This window comes from Pseudophryne corroboree, chromosome 2 (genome assembly GCF_028390025.1).
Source record: "Pseudophryne corroboree isolate aPseCor3 chromosome 2, aPseCor3.hap2, whole genome shotgun sequence".
NCBI classification, from domain to species: domain Eukaryota; kingdom Metazoa; phylum Chordata; class Amphibia; order Anura; family Myobatrachidae; genus Pseudophryne; species Pseudophryne corroboree.
In genome coordinates this window covers 752,477,508-752,495,991 of record NC_086445.1, presented here as the reverse complement: position 1 = coordinate 752,495,991, position 18,484 = coordinate 752,477,508, and the positions used below count along the sequence as shown (strand labels likewise).

Here is an 18,484-nt window from a genome sequence, read left to right as displayed (position 1 = left end):
GCCGTCTCATGTCGTCAACCGACCTTGCAGCGTGTTGACATTATCACGTAATTTCCTAAATAAGCCATCCATTCCGGTGTCGACTCCCTAGAGAGTGACATCACCATTACAGGCAATTGCTCCGCCTCCTCACCAACATCGTCCTCCTACCTGTCGACACACACGTACCGACACACAGCACACACACAGGGAATGCTCTGATAGAGGACAGGACCCACTAGCCCTTTGGAGAGACAGAGGGAGAGTTTGCCAGCACACACCAAAAACGCTATAATTATATAGGGACAACCTTATATAAGTGTTTTCCCTTATAGCATCTTAATATATATATAAGCATATCGCCAAATTAGTGCCCCCCCTCTCTGTTTTAACCCTGTTTCTGTAGTGCAGTGCAGGGGAGAGCCTGGGAGCCTTCCCTCCAGCCTTTCTGTGAGGGAAAATGGCGCTGTGTGCTGAGGAGATAGGCCCCGCCCCTTTTTCGGCGGCCTCGTCTCCCGCTCTTAACGGATTCTGGCAGGGGTTAAATATCTCCATATAGCCTCCGGAGGCTATATGTGAGGTATTTTTAGCCAAAATAGGTATTCATTTGCCTCCCAGGGCGCCCCCCTCCCAGCGCCCTGCACCCTCAGTGACTGCCGTGTGAAGTGTGCTGAGAGGAAAATGGCGCACAGCTGCAGTGCTGTGCGCTACCTTTAGAAGACTGAGGAGTCTTCTGCCGCCGATTCTGGACCTCTTCTTACTTCAGCATCTGCAAGGGGGCCGGCGGCAAGGCTCCGGTGACCATCCAGGCTGTACCTGTGATCGTCCCTCTGGAGCTGATGTCCAGTAGCCAAGAAGCCAATCCATCCTGCACGCAGGTGAGTTCACTTCTTCTCCCCTAAGTCCCTCGTTGCAGTGATCCTGTTGCCAGCAGGACTCACTGTAAAATAAAAAACCTAAGCTAAACTTTCCTAAGCAGCTCTTTAGGAGAGCCACCTAGATTGCACCCTTCTCGGCCGGGCACAAAAATCTAACTGGCTTGGAGGAGGGTCATAGGGGGAGGAGCCAGTGCACACCACCTGATCCTAAAGCTTTACTTTTTGTGCCCTGTCTCCTGCGGAGCCGCTATTCCCCATGGTCCTTTCAGGAACCCCAGCATCCACTAGGACGATAGAGAAATAGGGCAACGTCACCTGCAGCTGTCGAAATCGATAGATGCAGGTGTCGGAGCGGTCAGTGCCGCTTTCCGTTCATACATTGCCATGCATATCGGCGTGCTATCTTGTAGATAGCAGTACCGATAATGACAGGCGCCCCTTTCATGTACCGCACACTGGCACATTCATACATGGGGGAGAAGCGGTATCCGCATACATAACGTGCTGATACCACTTCTCCCCCATAATGACTCATACATCCACTCCTGAATCCTTGAATTGAATTGCCCACAACTTTGTTTGGACTCCTTATTCATAAACCGCACAGAGCTGTTTAGTGCTGATAAATGATGCCCTAAAGTAAACACTTTACATAATAAATGAGACCCACAGTTAGTTATGACCTTGTCTACACACAACATTGTTCTCTTTAAACAGCAATTTAAGTATCTTTTTGAAAATACAGTACTGGGCAAAAGTTTAGGCAGCTGCGGAAAAAGGCTGCAAAGTAAGAATGCTTTCAAAATTAGAAGTGTTAATAGTTTATTTTAATCAATTAACAAAATGCAAAGTGAATGAACAGAAGAGAACACTAAATCAAATCAATATTTGGTGTGACTACCCTTTGCCTTCAAAACAGCATCAATTCTAGGTACACTTGCACACAGTTTTTGAAGGAACTTGGCAGGGAGGTTGTTCCAAACTTGGAGAACTAACCACAGATCTTCTGTGGATGTAGGATTGCTCAAATCCTTCTGTATATTAATGTAATCCTAGACATACTCAATGAGTTTAAGACCAGGGCTCTGTAGGGGCTATGTCATCACTTACAGGACTCCTTGTTGTTTATGCTTTAATGACATTGGCTGTATGTTTGGGGTGGTTATCCTGCTGCAGAATAAAGTTGGAGCCGAAGGGAAACCTCCCTGATTGTAGTGCATGATGGATAAGTACCTGCCTGTATTTCACTGCACTGGAGCACGTTGAGAACCGTTGAAGCGGGCAACGTTGAGAACCGTAGATGCAGTGGTCGGCCAAGGAAGCTTACTGCATAAGATTAATGACACATCATGCTTACTTCCCTTCTGAAATCTGAATATGTCCAGCAGCGCCATCAGCTCAGAACTGGAAGAATTTTTAAATATTTGGCTGTAACAGAAGGCAATTTGGTTACGAAGGGCTGGAGAGTGGTACAATAATGAATGTCTGCAGGCAACAGTGAAGAATGGTGGAGGTTCCTTGCAAGTTTGGGGCTACATTTCAATGGAGTTGGGGATTTAGTCAGGATTGATGGTGTCCTCAAAGCTGAGAAATACAGGCAGGTACTTAACCATCATGCAATACCATCAGGAAGGTTTCTTATTGGCTCCAAATTTATTCTGCAGCAGGAAATTACTTCAAACATACAGCCAATGTCATTAAGATCTATCTTCAGCATAAAGAACAACAAGGAGTCCTGGAAGTGACGATATGGATCCCACAGAGCCCTGATCTCAACATCATCAAGTCTGTCTGGGATTACATGAAGATACAGAAGGATTTGAGCAAACCTATATCCACAGAAGATCTGTGGTTAGTTATCCAAGATGTTTGGATTAACCTCCCTGTTGAGTTCCTTCAAAAACTGTGCAAGTGTACCTAGAAGAGTTGATGCTGTTTTGAAGACAAAGGGTGGTCACACCAAATGTTGATTTGATTTAGATTTCTGTTCATTCACTTTGCATTTTGTTAACTATATTAACATATCTCATTTTGAAAGCCTTCTTACTTTACAACATTTTTTTCCACAGCTGCCTAAATCTTTTGCACAGTACTGTACATCTGATAGTAATTTGTCTTAGCTCTTCTACCAATCATTCTCCTTTTCTCTATGTATATGTGGCTGACAGTCCCTCTGCTACGCAGATACAGGGGCCAAAATTTACTAAAAATCTGAGTTTGTCCGATTTGTGTGTTTTTTTCTAAGTACCAACACGGGAATTCACTACGCACAAATCTCGGCAGTGACTGGGCTATTCGTAATGGTTTGATTTGCAAAGTTCAGAAATACGAATGAATAGACCATCGGTCAAACGCGGCTGTTATTTCATACAACACGGGTATTCACTATTCATTCGTATTTGGGTGTTAGTCTCTGAGTGCTCAAGTGCGGGTGTATTTTTTTTGCGAATCGTTAAAAAAAGCAGCAAAAAAATAGACCTGCTTTTTCCAGTCGAGTTTGGATAACCATGCACGGATCACTGAGATCTGTGCATGGTTATCTATGGGAAAGGGTCTGTTTACTGTAAAAACGTGGACAATTTTTTGCGTGGGGTCCCCCCTCCTAAGCATAACCAGCCTCGGGCTCTTTGAGCCGGTCCTGGTTGAAAAAATATGGGGGGGAAAATGACAGGGGTTCCCCCATATTTGATCAACCAGCACCGGGCTCTGCACCTGGTCCTGGTGCCAAAAATACGGGGGACAAAAGGCGTAGGGGTCCCCCGTATTTTTGAAACCAGCACCGGGCTCCACTAGTCAGAGAGATAATGCCACAGCCGGGGGACACTTTTATATAGGTCCCTGCGGCCCTGGCATTAAATCACTAACTAGTAACCCCTGGCCGGGGTACCCTGGAGGAGTGGGGACCCCTTAAATCAAGGGGCCCCCCCCCCTCCAGCCACCCAAGGGCCAGGGGTGAAGCACAAGGCTGCCCCCCCCCCCCCCCCCATCCAAGGGCGGCGGATGGGGGGCTGATAGCCAAGTGTAAGAAATCAGAATATTGTTTTTAGTAGCAGTACTACAAGTCCCAGCAAGCCTCCCCGCAAGCTGGTACTTGGAGAACAACAAGTACCAGCATGCGGTGGAAAACCGGGCCCGCTGGTACCTGTAGTACTACTACTAAAAAAATACCCAACAAAAAACAGGACACACACCGTGACAGTAAAAGTTTATTACATACATGCACACCTCCATACATACATACATACATACTTACCTATGTTCACACGAGGCTCGGTCCTCTTCTCCATGTAGAATCCTCGGGGTACCTGTGAAAAAAATTATACTCACATAATCCAGTGTATCTTCTGTTCTTTGTCTAATCCACGTACTTGGCAAAAAAACAAACCGTAAACCCGACCACGCACTGAAAGGGGACCCATGTTTACACATGGGACCCCTTTCCCCGACTGCCAGGAACCCCCCTGACTCCTGTCAAAGAGGGTCCCTTCAGCCAATCAGGGAGCGCCACGTCGTGGCACTCTCCTGATTGGCCTATGCGCTCCATTGTATCCAATGGTGGGAACTTTGCGGTCAGCGGTGAGGTTACTTTCGGTCAACCGCTGACCGCAAAGTTCCCACCATTGGATACAATGGAGCGCATAGGCGCAACATTGTATCTCTGCCATGTGCTGCCTCACAGACACTACAGGAGCACACAGCCAATCAGGAGAGTGCCACGACGTGGCGCTCCCTGATTGGCTGAAGGGACCCTCTTTGACAGGAGTCAGGGGGGGGTCCTGGCAGTCGGGGGAGGCTTGCTGGGACTTGTAGTACTGCTACTAAAAACAATATTCTGATTTTTTACACTTGGCTATCAGCCCCCCATCCGCTGCCCTTGGATGGGGGGGGACAGCCTCGGGCTTCACCCCTGGCCCTTGGTTGGCTGGAGGGGGGGACCCCTTGATTTAAGGGGTCCCCACTCCTCCAGGGTACCCCGGCCAGGGGTGACTAGTTAGTGATTTAATTCCAGGGCCGCAGGGACCTATATAAAAGTGTCCCCCGGCTGTGGCATTATCTCTCTGACTAGTGGAGCCCGGTGCTGGTTTAAAAAATATGGGGGACCCCTACGCTTTTTATCCCCCGTATTTTTGGCACCAGGACCAGGCGCAGAGCCCGGTGCTGGTTGATCAAATATGGGGGAACCCCTGTCATTTCCCCCCCCCCCCCCCCCCATATTTTTTCAACCAGGACCGGCTCAAAGAGCCCGAGGCTGGTTATGCTTAGGAGGGGGGACCCCACGCAATTTTTTTCAGATTTAAAAACAATTAAAACACCTTTTTAAGGTACACAATGAAGCCCTGCACGGATCTCACAAATCCGGCCGGGATTCCTTGTGTTTTGTCAGGCAGTGTTTTACTCATCACTCCCGTAAAACACTGCCTGACATTACGAATCACATCGACATCGGAAAAGACGAATGTTGCAAACTCGGCAGATTAGTAAATGACCGTATCAGGATTCAAAAAGTTGCAGTAAAATGCACCCGATACCATTTGAGTTCAAACACCCTTAAAAACGGCAAAAACACGAATATTAGTAAATATACCCCAGGGTTGGATAAACTTTTCAGTGATTTGTCAAAGCCATCGATAATTGCTGTCTGACCAATGAATTTCATACGGCAATAGCAAATAATACTGTATCTGGATTATTTAGCCTTAATTGCTATTTCCGTTTGAAATTCTTTGGTCAAGGCAGCCAACTATTTGTCACGTTGAAAAACAGACTATTAGTACATCTACCCCAGAGGCTGAAAAAGGGGGGATATCACAGTGAAAACAGAGCTCACAGGGGCATTTCATAACATCTCTGCCCAATATATCATGTGACTGGTTTCATGCTAGTCCATGACACTGTATATTATAGTAATTGTTTTATTCACTAGGACTCCTACAGGAAGCAAGTGGTGATTGATGGCGAGACCTGCCTGCTGGATATCTTGGATACTGCAGGGCAAGAGGAGTACAGTGCCATGCGTGACCAATATATGCGAACCGGGGAAGGTTTCCTATGCGTATTTGCAATCAACAATAGCAAATCATTTGCCGATATCAATTCGTACAGGTAAATATGCCAGCTTAAACGTGCATTAACTTTGGTTCAGCAAATTGCATGGCAGAGATTTTCCTTTTCCTTTTTTTTTTTTCTTTTTTTTACAAGTTAAAAACCACATATTATTCAGATACCTGTAATCTGATAAGCTGTATCTTTTCTTCAGCACCTTTTGAGTTAACTTTTATTTCTCTGACGTCCTAGTGGATGCTGGGAACTCCGTAAGGACCATGGGGAATAGCGGGCTCCGAAGGAGGCTGGGCACTCTAGAAAGATTTATGACTACCTGGTGTGCACTGGCTCCTCCCACTATGACCCTCCTCCAAGCCTCAGTTAGATTTCGTGCCCGGCCGAGGTTGGATGCACACTAGGGGCTCTCCTGAGCTCTTAGAAAGTAATAGTCTTAGATTTTTTTATTTTCAGTGAGACCTGCTGGCAACAGGCTCACTGCAGCGAGGGACTAAGGGGAGAAGAAGCGAACTCGCCTGCTTGCAGCCGGATTGGGCTTCTTAGGCTACTGGACACCATTAGCTCCAGAGGGATCGACCGCAGGCCCAGTCCTTGGTGTTCGGTCCAGGAGCCGCGCCGCCGTCCCCCTTACAGAGCCAGAAGCAAGAAGATGGTCCGGAAAATCGGCGGCATGAAGACTCAGTCTTCACCAAGGTAGCGCACAGCACTGCAGCTGTGCGCCATTGCTCCTCTCACACACTTCACACTCCGGTCACTGAGGGTGCAGGGCGCTGGGGGGGGCGCCCTGAGGCAGCAATAAAAACACCTTGGCTGGCAAAAATACCTCAATATATAGCCCCAGGGGCTATATATGAGGTAAATACCCCTGCCAGATTCCATAAAAAAGCGGGAGAATAGGCCGCGGAAAAGGGGCGGAGCTATCTCCCTCAAGCACACTGGCGCCATTTTCCCTCACAGCTCCGATGGAGGGAAGCTCCCTAGCTCTCCTCTGCAGTTTACAACACGGAAAAGGGTTAAAAAAGAGAGGGGGGGCATTTAATTTAGGCGCAGTATACATATATAAAAAAAGCAGCTATAGGGGACATAACTCAGTTAGTCCCTGCATTATATAGCGCTCTGGTGTGTGCTGGCATACTCTCACTCTGTCCCCCCAAAGGGCTTTTGTGGGTCCTGTCCTCGTTTAGAGCATTCCCTGTGTGTCGGTACGGCTGTGTCGACATGTTGAATGAGGAGGCTTATATAGTGACGGAACAGAGGCCGATATATGTGATGTCGCCCCCTGTGGGGCCGACACCAGAGTGGATGGATAGGTGGAAGGTAGTAACCGACAGTGTCAACTCCTTATATAAAAGGGTGGATGACGTAACAGCTGTGGGACAGCCGGCTTCTCAGCCCGCACCTGCCCAGGCGTCTCAAAGGCCATCAGGGGCTCAAAAACGCCCGCTCTCTCAGATGGCAGACACAGATGTCGACACGGAGTTTGACTCCAATGTCGACAAGGTTGAGACATATACACAATCCACTAGGAACATCCGTGACTTGATCCCGGCAATAAAAAATGTGTTATACATTTCTGACATTAACCCAAGCACCTCTAAAAATGGGTTTTAGGTTTGGGGAGAAAAAACAGGCAGTGTTTTGTTCCCCCATCAGATGAATAAATGAAGTGTGTGAAAAGCGTGGGTTCCCCCGTTAAGAAACTGGTAATTTATAAAAAGTTACTGATGGCGTACCCTTTCCCGCCAGGAGGATAAGTTACGCTGGGAGATATCCCCTAGGGTGGAAAAGGCGCTCACACGGTTGTCAAAAAAGGTGGCACTGCCGTTTTAGGAACGGCCACTTTGAAGGTACCTGTTGATAAAAAGCACTCCGGTACTAGACTGAAACCTGCAGATCGTGCTGCTGCAGCGTGGTCGGTGACCCTGTCAAGCATACTAGTTTGCTAATATGAGAACATATTAAAGACGTCGTCTTATATATGAGGGATGCACAGAGGGATATTTTGCCGGCTGGCATCCAAAATGAATGTAATGTCCATTCTGTCAGGAGGGTATTAGAGACCTGTCACTGGACAGGTGATGCTGACTTAAAAAGCGCATAGAGATTCTGCCTTATAAGGGTGAGGAATTATTTGGGGATGGTCTCTGGGACCTCGTATCCACAGCAACTGCTGGGAAGAAATATTTTTACCTCAGGTTTTCCTCACAGACAAAGGTACAGTCCTTTCGGCTTCAGAAAAGCAAGCGGGTCAAATGGCGCTTCCTTTCTGTACAGAGACAAGGGAAGAGGGAAAAAGCTGCACCAGTCAGCCTGTTCCCAGAATCAATCCCTGTTTCTTTCAAGTAGTATTTCAGGGGTACAAGCTGGAATTCGAGATGTCTCCCCCCAGCCGTTTCCTAAAATATGCCTTGCTGACAACTCCCTCAGGCAGGGAGGCTGTGCTAGAGGCAATTAATAAGCGGTATTCCCAGCAGGTAATACTCAAGGTGCCCCTACTTCAACAAGGACGGGGTTACTATTCCACACGGTTTGGGGTACCGAAACCGCATGGTTCGGTGTGACCCATTTTATATATTAAAATCCTTGAACACATACATAAAAAAATTCAAGTTCAAGATGGAATCGCTCAGGGCGGTTATTGCAAGCCTGGACGAGGGGGATTACATGGTATCCCGGGACATCAAGGATGCTTACCTGCATGTCCCCATTTACCATCCTCGCCAGGAGTACCTCAGATTTGTGGTACAGGATTACCATTACCAAATCCAGACACTGCCGTTTGGACTGTACATGGCACCGAGGGTGTTTTATCAAGGTAATGGCCGAAATTATGATACTCCTTCGAAAATAGGGAGTTTTAATTATCCCGTACTTGGACAATCTCTTTATAAGGGCGAGGTCCAAGGAGCAGTTGGTAGTCGGGGTAGCACTATTTTGGAAAGTGCTACAACAGCACGGTTGGATTCTAAACAGTCCAAAGTCACAGCTGGTTCCTATGACACGTCTACTGTTCCTGGGGATGGTTCTGGACATAAACCAGAAATAGTGTTTCTCCCGGAGGAGAAAGCCAAGGAGTTGTCATCTTTAGTCAGAGACCTCCTGAAGCAAAAACAGGTAGCGGTGCATCATTGCACGCGAGTCCTGGGAAAAATGGTAGCTTCCTACGAAGCAATCCCATTAGGCAGGTTCCATACAAGAACTTTTCAGAGGGACCTGTTGGACAAGTGGTCCGGATCGCATCTTCCGATGCATAGGCTGATAACCCTGTCTCCGAGGACCAGGGTATCTCTACTGTGGTGGCTGCAGAGTGCCCATCTTCAAGAGGGCCGCAGGTTCGGCATACAGGACTAGGTCCTAGTGACCATGGATACCAGCCTTTGAGGCTGGGGGGCAGTCACACAGGGAAGAAACTTCCAGGGACTTTGGTCAAGTCAGGTGATTTCCCTACACGTAAATATTCTGGACCTGAGGGCCATTTACAATACCCTGAGGCCTGTAAGGCCTCTGCTTCAAAACCAGCCGGTACTGATCCAATCAGACAACATCACGGCAGTCGCCCATGTAAACCAACAGGGCGGCACAAGAAGCAGGATGGCGATGGCAGAAGCCACAAGGATTATCCGATGGGCGGAAAATCACGTATTAGCACTGTCAGCAGTGTTCATTCCCGGAGTGGACAACTGGGAAGCAGATCTTCTCAACAGACACGACCTCCACCCGGGAGAGTGGGGACTTCCTCCAGAAGTCTTCCAAAGGATTGTACACCAGTGGGAAAGGCCACAGGTGGACATGATGGCGTCCCGCCTCAACAAAAAGCTATAAAGATATTGCGCCAGGTCAAGGGACCCTCAGGCGATAGCTGTGGACGCTCTGGTAACACCGTGGGTGTACCAGTCGGTTTATGTGTTCTCCCCTCTGCCTCTCATACCAAAGGTACTGAGAATAATAAGAAGGCGAGGAGTAAGAACGATACTCGTGGTTCCGGACTGGCCAAGAAGAGCTTGGTACCCAGAACTTCAAGAATTTATATCAGAGGACCCATGGCCTCTGCCACTCAGACAGGACCTGCGGCAGCAGGGGCCCTGTCTGTTCCAAAACTTACCGCGGCTGCGTTTGACGGCATGGCGGTTGAACGCCGGATCCTGAAGGAAAAGGGCATTCCGGAGGAAGTCATTCCTACGCTTACTAAAGCCAGGAAAGAGATTACAGCAAATCATTATCACCGCATATGGCGGAAATATGTTGCATGGTGTGAGGCCGAAAGCCCCAACAGAGGAATTTCAACTAGGTCGTTTTCTGCATTTCCTGCAAGCAGGAGTGACTATGGGCCTTAAATTAGGTTCCATTAAGGTACAGATCTCGGCTCTGTCGATCTTCTTTCAAAAAGAACTAGCTTCAGTACCTGAAGTTCAGACATTTATAAAAGGAGTGCTGCATATTCAGCCCCCGTTTGTGCCTCCTGTGGCACCTTGGGACCACTAAAGACCGTGGATCTGTAATATCTCACTTGGAAAGTGGTCATGTTATTGGCCTTGGTTTCGGCCAGGCGAGTATCAGAATTGGCGGCTTTATCATGTAAAAGCCCTTATCTGATTTTCCATATGGATAGGGCAGAATTGAGGACTCGTCCCCAGTTTCTCCCTAAGGTGGTGTCAGCGTTTCACCTGAACCAGCATATTGTGGTGCCTGCGGCTATTAGGGACTTGGAGGACTCCAAGTTGTTAGACGTGGTCAGGGCCCTGAAAATATGTTTCCAGAACGGCTGGAGTCAGAAAATCTGACTCGCTGTTTATCCTATATGCACCCAACAAGCTGGGTGCTCCTGCTTCTACGCAGACTATTGCTCGTTGGATTTGTAGTACAATTCAGCTTGCACATTCTGTGGCAGGCCTGCCACAGCCAAAATCTGTCAATGCCCATTCCACAAGGAAGGTGGGCTCATCTTGGGCGGCTGCCCGAGGGGTCTCGGCTTTACAACTTGGCCGAGCTGCTACTTGGTCAGGGGTAAACACGTTTGCAAAATTCTATAAATTTGATACCCTGGCTGAGGAGGACCTGGAGTTCTCTCATTCGGTGTTGCAGAGTCATCCGCACTCTCCCGCCCGTTTGGGAGCTTTGGTATAATCCCCATGGTCCTTACGGAGTTCCCAGCATCCACTAGGACGTCAGAGAAAATAAGAATTTACTCACCGGTAATTCTATTTCTCGTAGTCCGTAGTGGATGCTGGGCGCCCATCCCAAGTGCGGTTTATCTGCAATACGTGTACATAGTTATTGTTCACTAAATCGGGTTATTGTTGAGCCATCTGTTGAGAGGCTCAGTTGTTTCATACTGTTAACTGGGTTTCATATCACGAGTTATACGGTGTGATTGGTGTGGCTGGTATGAGTCTTACCCGGGATTCAAAATCCTTCCTTATTGTGTACGCTCGTCCGGGCACGGTGTCCTAACTGAGGCTTGGAGGAGGGTCATAGTGGGAGGAGCCAGTGCACACCAGGTAGTCTAAGATCTTTCTAGAGTGCCCAGCCTCCTTCGGAGCCCGCTATTCCCCATGGTCCTTATGGAGTTCCCAGCATCCACTACGGACTACGAGAAATAGAATTACCGGTGAGTAAATTCTTATTTTCTCTGACGTCCTAGTGGATGCTGGGAACTCCGTAAGGACCAAGGGGGATAGACGGGCTCCGCAGGAGACTGGGCACTCTAAAGAAAAGATTAGGTACTATCTGGTGTGCACTGGCTTCTCCCTCTATGCCCCTCCTCCAGACCTCAGTTAGAATCTGTGCCCTGCCAGAGCTGGGTGCTCCTAGTGGGCTCTCCTGAGCTTACTAGTAAAGAAAGTATTTATTAGGTTTTTTATTTTCAGTGAGCTTCTGCTGGCAACAGACTCACTGCTACGTGGGACTAAGGGGAGAGAAGCAAACCTACCTGCTTGCAGCTAGCTTGTGCTTCTTAGGCTACTTGGCACCATTAGCTCCAGAGGGTTCGAACACAGGCACCTGTCCTCGATCGTCCGTTCCCGGAGCCGCGCCGCCGTCCCCCTCGCAGAGCCAGAAGAACAGAAGCTTGAAGACGACTAAATCGGCGGCAGAAGACTCCTGTCTTCATTTAAGGTAGCGCACAGCACCGCAGCTGTGCGCCATTGCTCCCAGCACACTTACACACTCCGGTCACTGTAGGGTGCAGGGCGCTGGGGGGGGGGGGGGGGGGCACCCTGGGCAGCAATTGAAGTACCTTTTGGCAATAAAAATACATATATACAGTCAGGCACTGTATATATGTAAAAACCCCCGCCATTTTTTTACACAGAAAGCGGGACAGAAGCCCGCCACTGAGGGGGCGGGGCTTTCTTCCTCAGCACACTAGCGCCATTTTCCCTTCACAGCTCCGCTGGAAGCAGCTCCCCAGGCTCTCCCCTGCAGTATCCAGGTACAAGAAGGGTAAAAAAGAGAGGGGGGGGGCACATAAATTTAGGCGCAAATAAAACATATAAGGCAGCTATTGGGTAATCACTTATTATAAGTGAAAATCCCTGTGTTATATAGCGCTGTGGTGTGTGCTGGCATACTCACTCTCTGTCTCCCCAAAGGACTTTGTGGGGTCCTGTCCTCAGTCTGAGCATTCCCTGTGTGTGTGGTGTGTCGGTACGGCTGTGTCGACATGTTTGATGAGGGTTACGTGAAGGCGGAGCAAGGGCAGATAAGTGTGGTGTCGGCCCCGTCGGGGCCGACACCTGATTGGATGGATATGTGGAAGGTCTTAAACGACAATGTAAGCTCCTTACATAAAAGGTTTGATGACGCTGCAGCCTTGGCACAGCCGGGGTCTCAGTCCGCGCCTGCCCAGGCGACTCAGAAACCATCAGGGGCTCATAAACGCCCTCTATCTCAGATGGTTGACACAGATGTCGACACGGAGTCCGACTCCAGTGTCGACGACGATGAGGCACAATTACAGTCTAAAATGACCGAGGCCATCCGATACATGATTATTGCAATGAAAGATGTATTACACATTTCTGAGATTAACCCTGTTAATACCAAGAGGGTTTATATGTTTGGGGAGAAAAAGCAGCCAGTGACTTTTCCCCCATCTGATGAATTAAATGAATTATGTGAAGAAGCGTGGAGTTCCCCATATAAGAAACTAGTGATTTCTAAGAGGTTACTGATGGCGTACCCTTTCCCGCCAACGGACAGGTTACGTTGGGAAACATCCCCTAGGGTGGACATGGCGCTGACACGCTTATCTAAAAAGGTGGCCCTGCCGTCTCAGGATACGGCCGCCCTAAAGGAGCCTGCGGATAGAAAGCAGGAAGCTATCCTGAAGTCAGTGTATACACACTCTGGTACTCTACTGAGACCTGCTATTGCTTCAGCCTGGATGTGTAGTGCTGTAGCAGCATGGACAGATACTCTGTCAGACGACATAGATTCCCTCGACAGGGATACTGTTTTGCTAACCCTGGGCCATATAAAAGACGTCTTGTATATGCGGGATGCTCAGAGGGACATTTGCCTGCTGGGCTCTAGAATTAATGCTATGTCCATTTCTGCCAGAAGGGTCGTATGGACTCGGCAATGGACAGGAGATGCTGATTCTAAAAAACACATGGAGGTTTTGCCTTATAAGGGTGAGGAATTGTTTGGGGACGGTCTATCGGACCTCGTGTCCACAGCGACAGCTGGAAAGTCGACTTTCTTGCCTCAGGTTTCCTCACAGCCTAAGAAAGCACCGTATTATCAAATGCAGTCCTTTCGTTCTCAGAAAGGTAAGAGGGTCAGGGGCGCATCCTTTCTTGCCAGAGGCAGGGGTAGAGGTAAGAAGCTGCACCATGCAGCCAGTTCCCAGGAACAAAAGTCCTCCCCTGCTTCCACTAAATCCACTGCATGACGTTAAGGCTCCACAGGCGGAGCCAGGTGCGGTGGGGGCGCGTCTCCGAAACTTCAGCAACCAGTGGGTTCGCTCACAGGTGGATCTCTGGGCTGTACAAATTGTATCTCAGGGATACAAGCTGGAATTCGAAGCGACTCCCCCCGCCGTTACCTCAAATCAGCCTTGCCAGCTTCCCCCATGGAAAGGGAGGTAGTACTGGCTGCAATTCACAAGCTGTACCTCCAGCAAGTGATTATCAGGGTCCCCCTCCTTCAACAGGGAAGGGGTTACTATTCCACAAAGTTTGTGGTACCGAAACCGGACGGTTCGGTGAGACCCATTCTGAATTTAAAATCCTTGAACACTTATATAAAGAAATTAAAGTTCAAAATGGAATCGCTCAGAGCGGTTATTGCAAGCCTGGAAGAGGGGGATTTTATGGTGTTGCTGGACATCAAGGATGCTTACTTGCATGTCCCCATTTATCCACCTCACCAGGAGTACCTCAGGTTTGTGGTACAGGACTGTCATTACCAGTTCCAGATGTTGCCGTTTGGCCTGTCCACGGCACCGAGGATATTTACCAAGGTAATGACCGAAATGATTATACTCCTTCGGAAGAAGGGAGTTATAATTATCCCGTACTTGGACGATCTCCTCATAAAGGCGAGGTCCAGGGAGCAGTTGTTGATCAGCGTAGCACTCTCTCAGGAAGTGTTGCAACAGCACGGCTGGATTCTGAATGTTCCAAAGTCGCAGCTGATTCCTACGACGCGTCTGCTTTTCCTGGGCATGATTCTGGACACAGAACAGAAGAAGGTGTTTCTCCCGGTGGAGAAGGCCCAGGAATTAGCATCTCTGGTCAGGGACCTCCTGAAACCAAAACAGATATCGGTGCATCACTGCACGCGAGTCCTGGGAAAGATGGTGGCTTCATACGAAGCCATTCCCTTCGGCAGGTTCCATGCAAGGATCTTTCAGTGGGATCTGTTGGACAAGTGGTCCGGATCGCATCTTCAGATGCATCGGCTGATCACCCTGTCCCCAAGGGCCAGGGTGTCTCTTCTGTGGTGGCTGCAGAGTGCTCACCTTCTCGAGGGCCGCAGGTTCAGCATACAGGACTGGGTCCTGGTGACCACGGAAGCCTCCGAGGATGGGGGGCAGTCACTCAGGGAAGAAACTTCCAAGGGCTGTGGTCAAGTCTGGAGACTTCTCTACACATAAATATACTGGAACTAAGGGCCATTTACAGCGCCCTGAGTCAAGCAGAGCCCCTGCTTCGAAACCGGCCAGTGCTGATTCAGTCAGACAACATCACGGCGGTCGCCCATGTAAACCGCCAGGGCGGCACAAGAAGCAGGAGGGCAATGGCGGAAGCCACAAAGATTCTTCGGTGGGCGGAGAATCACGTGCAAGCACTGTCAGCAGTGTTCATTCCGGAGTGGACAACTGGGAAGCAGACTTCCTCAGCAGGCACGACCTCCACCCGGGAGAGTGGGGACTTCATCAAGAAGTCTTCACACAGATTGCAAAGCGATGGGAACTGCCACAGGTGGACATGATGGCGTCCCGCCTCAACAAAAAGCTAAAAAGATATTGCGCCAGGTCAAGGGACCCTCAGGCGATAGCTGTGGACGCCCTAGTGACACCGTGGGTGTACCAGTCGGTATATGTGTTTCCTCCTCTTCCTCTCATACCCAAGGTACTGAGAATAGTAAGAAAGAGAGGAATAAGAACAATACTCATTATTCCGGATTGGCCAAGAAGGACTTGGTACCCGGAACTGCAAGAAATGCGCACAGAGGACCCATGGCCTCTGCCTCTCAGCCCGGACCTGCTGCAACAAGGGCCCTGTCTGTTCCAAGACTTACCGCGGCTGCGTTTGACGGCATGGCGGTTGAACGCCGGATCCTAGCGGAAAAAGGCATTCCGGGTGAAGTTATTCCTACGCTGATAAAGGCTAGGAAAGACGTGACAGCAAAGCATTATCACCGTATATGGCGAAAATATGTTGCTTGGTGTGAGGGCAGGAAGGCCCCTACAGAGGAATTCCAGCTAGGTCGTTTCCTGCACTTCCTACAGTCAGGGGTGACTATGGGCCTAAAATTGGGGTCCATAAAGGTCCAGATTTCGGCCCTATCCATTTTCTTTCAAAAAGAACTGGCTTCACTGCCTGAGGTTCAGACGTTTGTTAAGGGAGTGCTGCATATTCAGCCCCCTTTTGTGCCACCAGTGGCACCCTGGGATCTTAACGTTGTGTTGGATTTCCTGAAATCCCACTGGTTTGAGCCACTTAAGACCGTGGAACTAAAGTATCTCACGTGGAAAGTGGTCATGCTGTTGGCCTTAGCATCCGCTAGGCGTGTGTCGGAATTTGCGGCTTTGTCATGTAAAAGCCCATATCTGATCTTCCATATGGACAGGGCAGAATTGAGGACTCGTCCCCAATTTCTCCCAAAGGTGGTATCATCGTTTCATTTGAACCAACCTATTGTGGTGCCTGCGGCTACTCGGGACTTGGAGGACTCCAAGTTGCTGGACGTAGTCAGGGCTTTGAAATATGTTTCCAGAAAGGCTGGAGTCAGGAAGACTGACTCGCTGTTTATCCTGCATGCACCCAACAAGCTGGGTGCTCCTGCTTCAAAGCAAACTATTGCTCGCTGGATCTGTAGCACGATTCAGCTGGCTCATTCTGTGGCTGGATTGCCGCATCCAAAATCGGTAAAAGCCCATTCCACAAGGAAGGTGAGCTCTTCTTGGGCGGCTGCCCGAGGGGTCTCTGCTTTACAGCTTTGCCGAGTGGCTACTTGGTCGGGTTCAAACACCTTTGCAAAGTTCTACAAGTTTGATACCCTGGCTGAGGAGGACCTTGTGTTTGCTTATTCGGTGCTGCAGAGTCATCCGCACTCTCCCGCCCGTTTGGGAGCTTTGGTATAATCCCCTTGGTCCTTACGGAGTTCCCAGCATCCACTAGGACGTCAGAGAAAATAAGAATTTACTCACCGGTAATTCTATTTCTCGTAGTCCGTAGTGGATGCTGGGCGCCCGTCCCAAGTGCGGACTTTCTGCAATACGTGTATATAGTTATTGCTTAAATAAGGGTTATTGTTCTGAGCCATCCGTTGAGTGAGGCTCAGTTGTTGTTCATACTGTTAACTGGGTAAGGTTATCACAAGTTGTACGGTGTGATTGGTGTGGCTGGTATGAGTCTTACCCTGGATTCCAAAAATCCTTTCCTTGTAATGTCAGCTCTTCCGGGCACAGTTTCCCTAACTGAGGTCTGGAGGAGGGGCATAGAGGGAGGAGCCAATGCACACCAGATAGTACCTAATCTTTTCTTTAGAGTGCCCAGTCTCCTGCGGAGCCCGTCTATCCCCCTTGGTCCTTACGGAGTTCCCAGCATCCACTACGGACTACGAGAAATAGAATTACCGGTGAGTAAATTCTTATTTTTGTTTAACTTCTGTTTTGAACATGTCAACACCTTTATTAAAAAAAAAAAAAAAAAGTAGCTCCTTTTAAGTATACAGCTAAGTTATGGTAGGACTTAGGGTGCGGTGTAATTGGAATAAGACTTTGTATACTGCTCCCTTCCTGACTATAGTGGTGTACTCTCAAAGGAAGCGCACATTCTGTTTACCCTTTCCTAAATACTGGAGACAGCACATGGAATGTAAAAAAAATGAAACCATTTCAGCGATACAAAAAGGGAAAAGTAATATAGAGTAATAGGTAATGAGGCTACCCCGAATTAGGAGGGGCTGCATGTTTTGGTGACTTTTTCAGTTTGTGCTAGTGTTATGTTGTGTATATTATTTATACACCAAAACTACTGTCATTTCAGAAACAAAATATACCAAGCCCCCAAATAGTTTTACTAGTATAGATTTGTCTCATTGTATCCAGAACATCTTGACTGGAATCTTGTGCAAGTGACAGCATGAAAACACATGCATAGAAACCACATGGTGCTTCAAATTCTTTCATGGGGTTATTAGAGCGTTTTACTGAAACTGTCCTCGATGCTAGTTCATACCTGTATTGTTATTTGCCAGCAGCTAAGGGTTTGCTGTCTGTCCAAGTACTCTTGGACTCCCTAACATTCCAGCATTTATTGTAAGTGCTAGTTAAAGGTAGTTAAACTTAAAAAAAAAAAAACCTATATTAAGAACTCATCTAGGTGACATCCATTCAAATAATTTACCACATTGGGGAGAATTCAATTGGGTGCGAGGTTTCGTAAGGTAAAAAAAAAAACTTGCGGACCTCGCATCCAATTTTGGATTGTGCGCACTCCTGATACCCACGGTACCCAATAAAAAAAAAATATTATGGGGTTTTCAGTTCTGAAAAATACTCACCTGGTGATCTTCCCTTCATCTTTACACTGGGGTGGGGGGTTGTGGAGGCTGGAGGGATTGGAGGGGGCTGCCCCAACCTCTTCACTCCCCGCAAATGTATCAACGCTTGGCGAGAGATAAAGTACCAACCAATCAGCACCTGGCTGTCACTATACAGGCAGTGGAGTCTGTTCTAATACTTGTAGAGAGAGATAAAGTGGATGGAGAAGAAAGTACCAGCCAATCCGCTCCTAACTGCCATGTGTTTGAAAAATAACAGGATCTGAAAGGTTGGTAAATTCTCTCTCCACTTTATCTCTCTCCAAGCTTTGATACATATGCCCCTTGAT

At 48.4% G+C, this 18,484-nt stretch overlaps 1 protein-coding gene across 1 annotated transcript in view; it reads left to right on the top strand.

Annotated features, from left to right (window-relative positions):
- Positions 1 to 18,484, top strand: part of NRAS (NRAS proto-oncogene, GTPase) — an 87,675-nt gene that overhangs the window by 42,327 nt on the left and 26,864 nt on the right. The window contains exon 3 of the mRNA XM_063955433.1: positions 5,782 to 5,960. Coding sequence (XP_063811503.1) covers positions 5,782 to 5,960 — 179 coding nt within the window. The remainder of the gene's footprint in view (positions 1 to 5,781; positions 5,961 to 18,484) is intronic.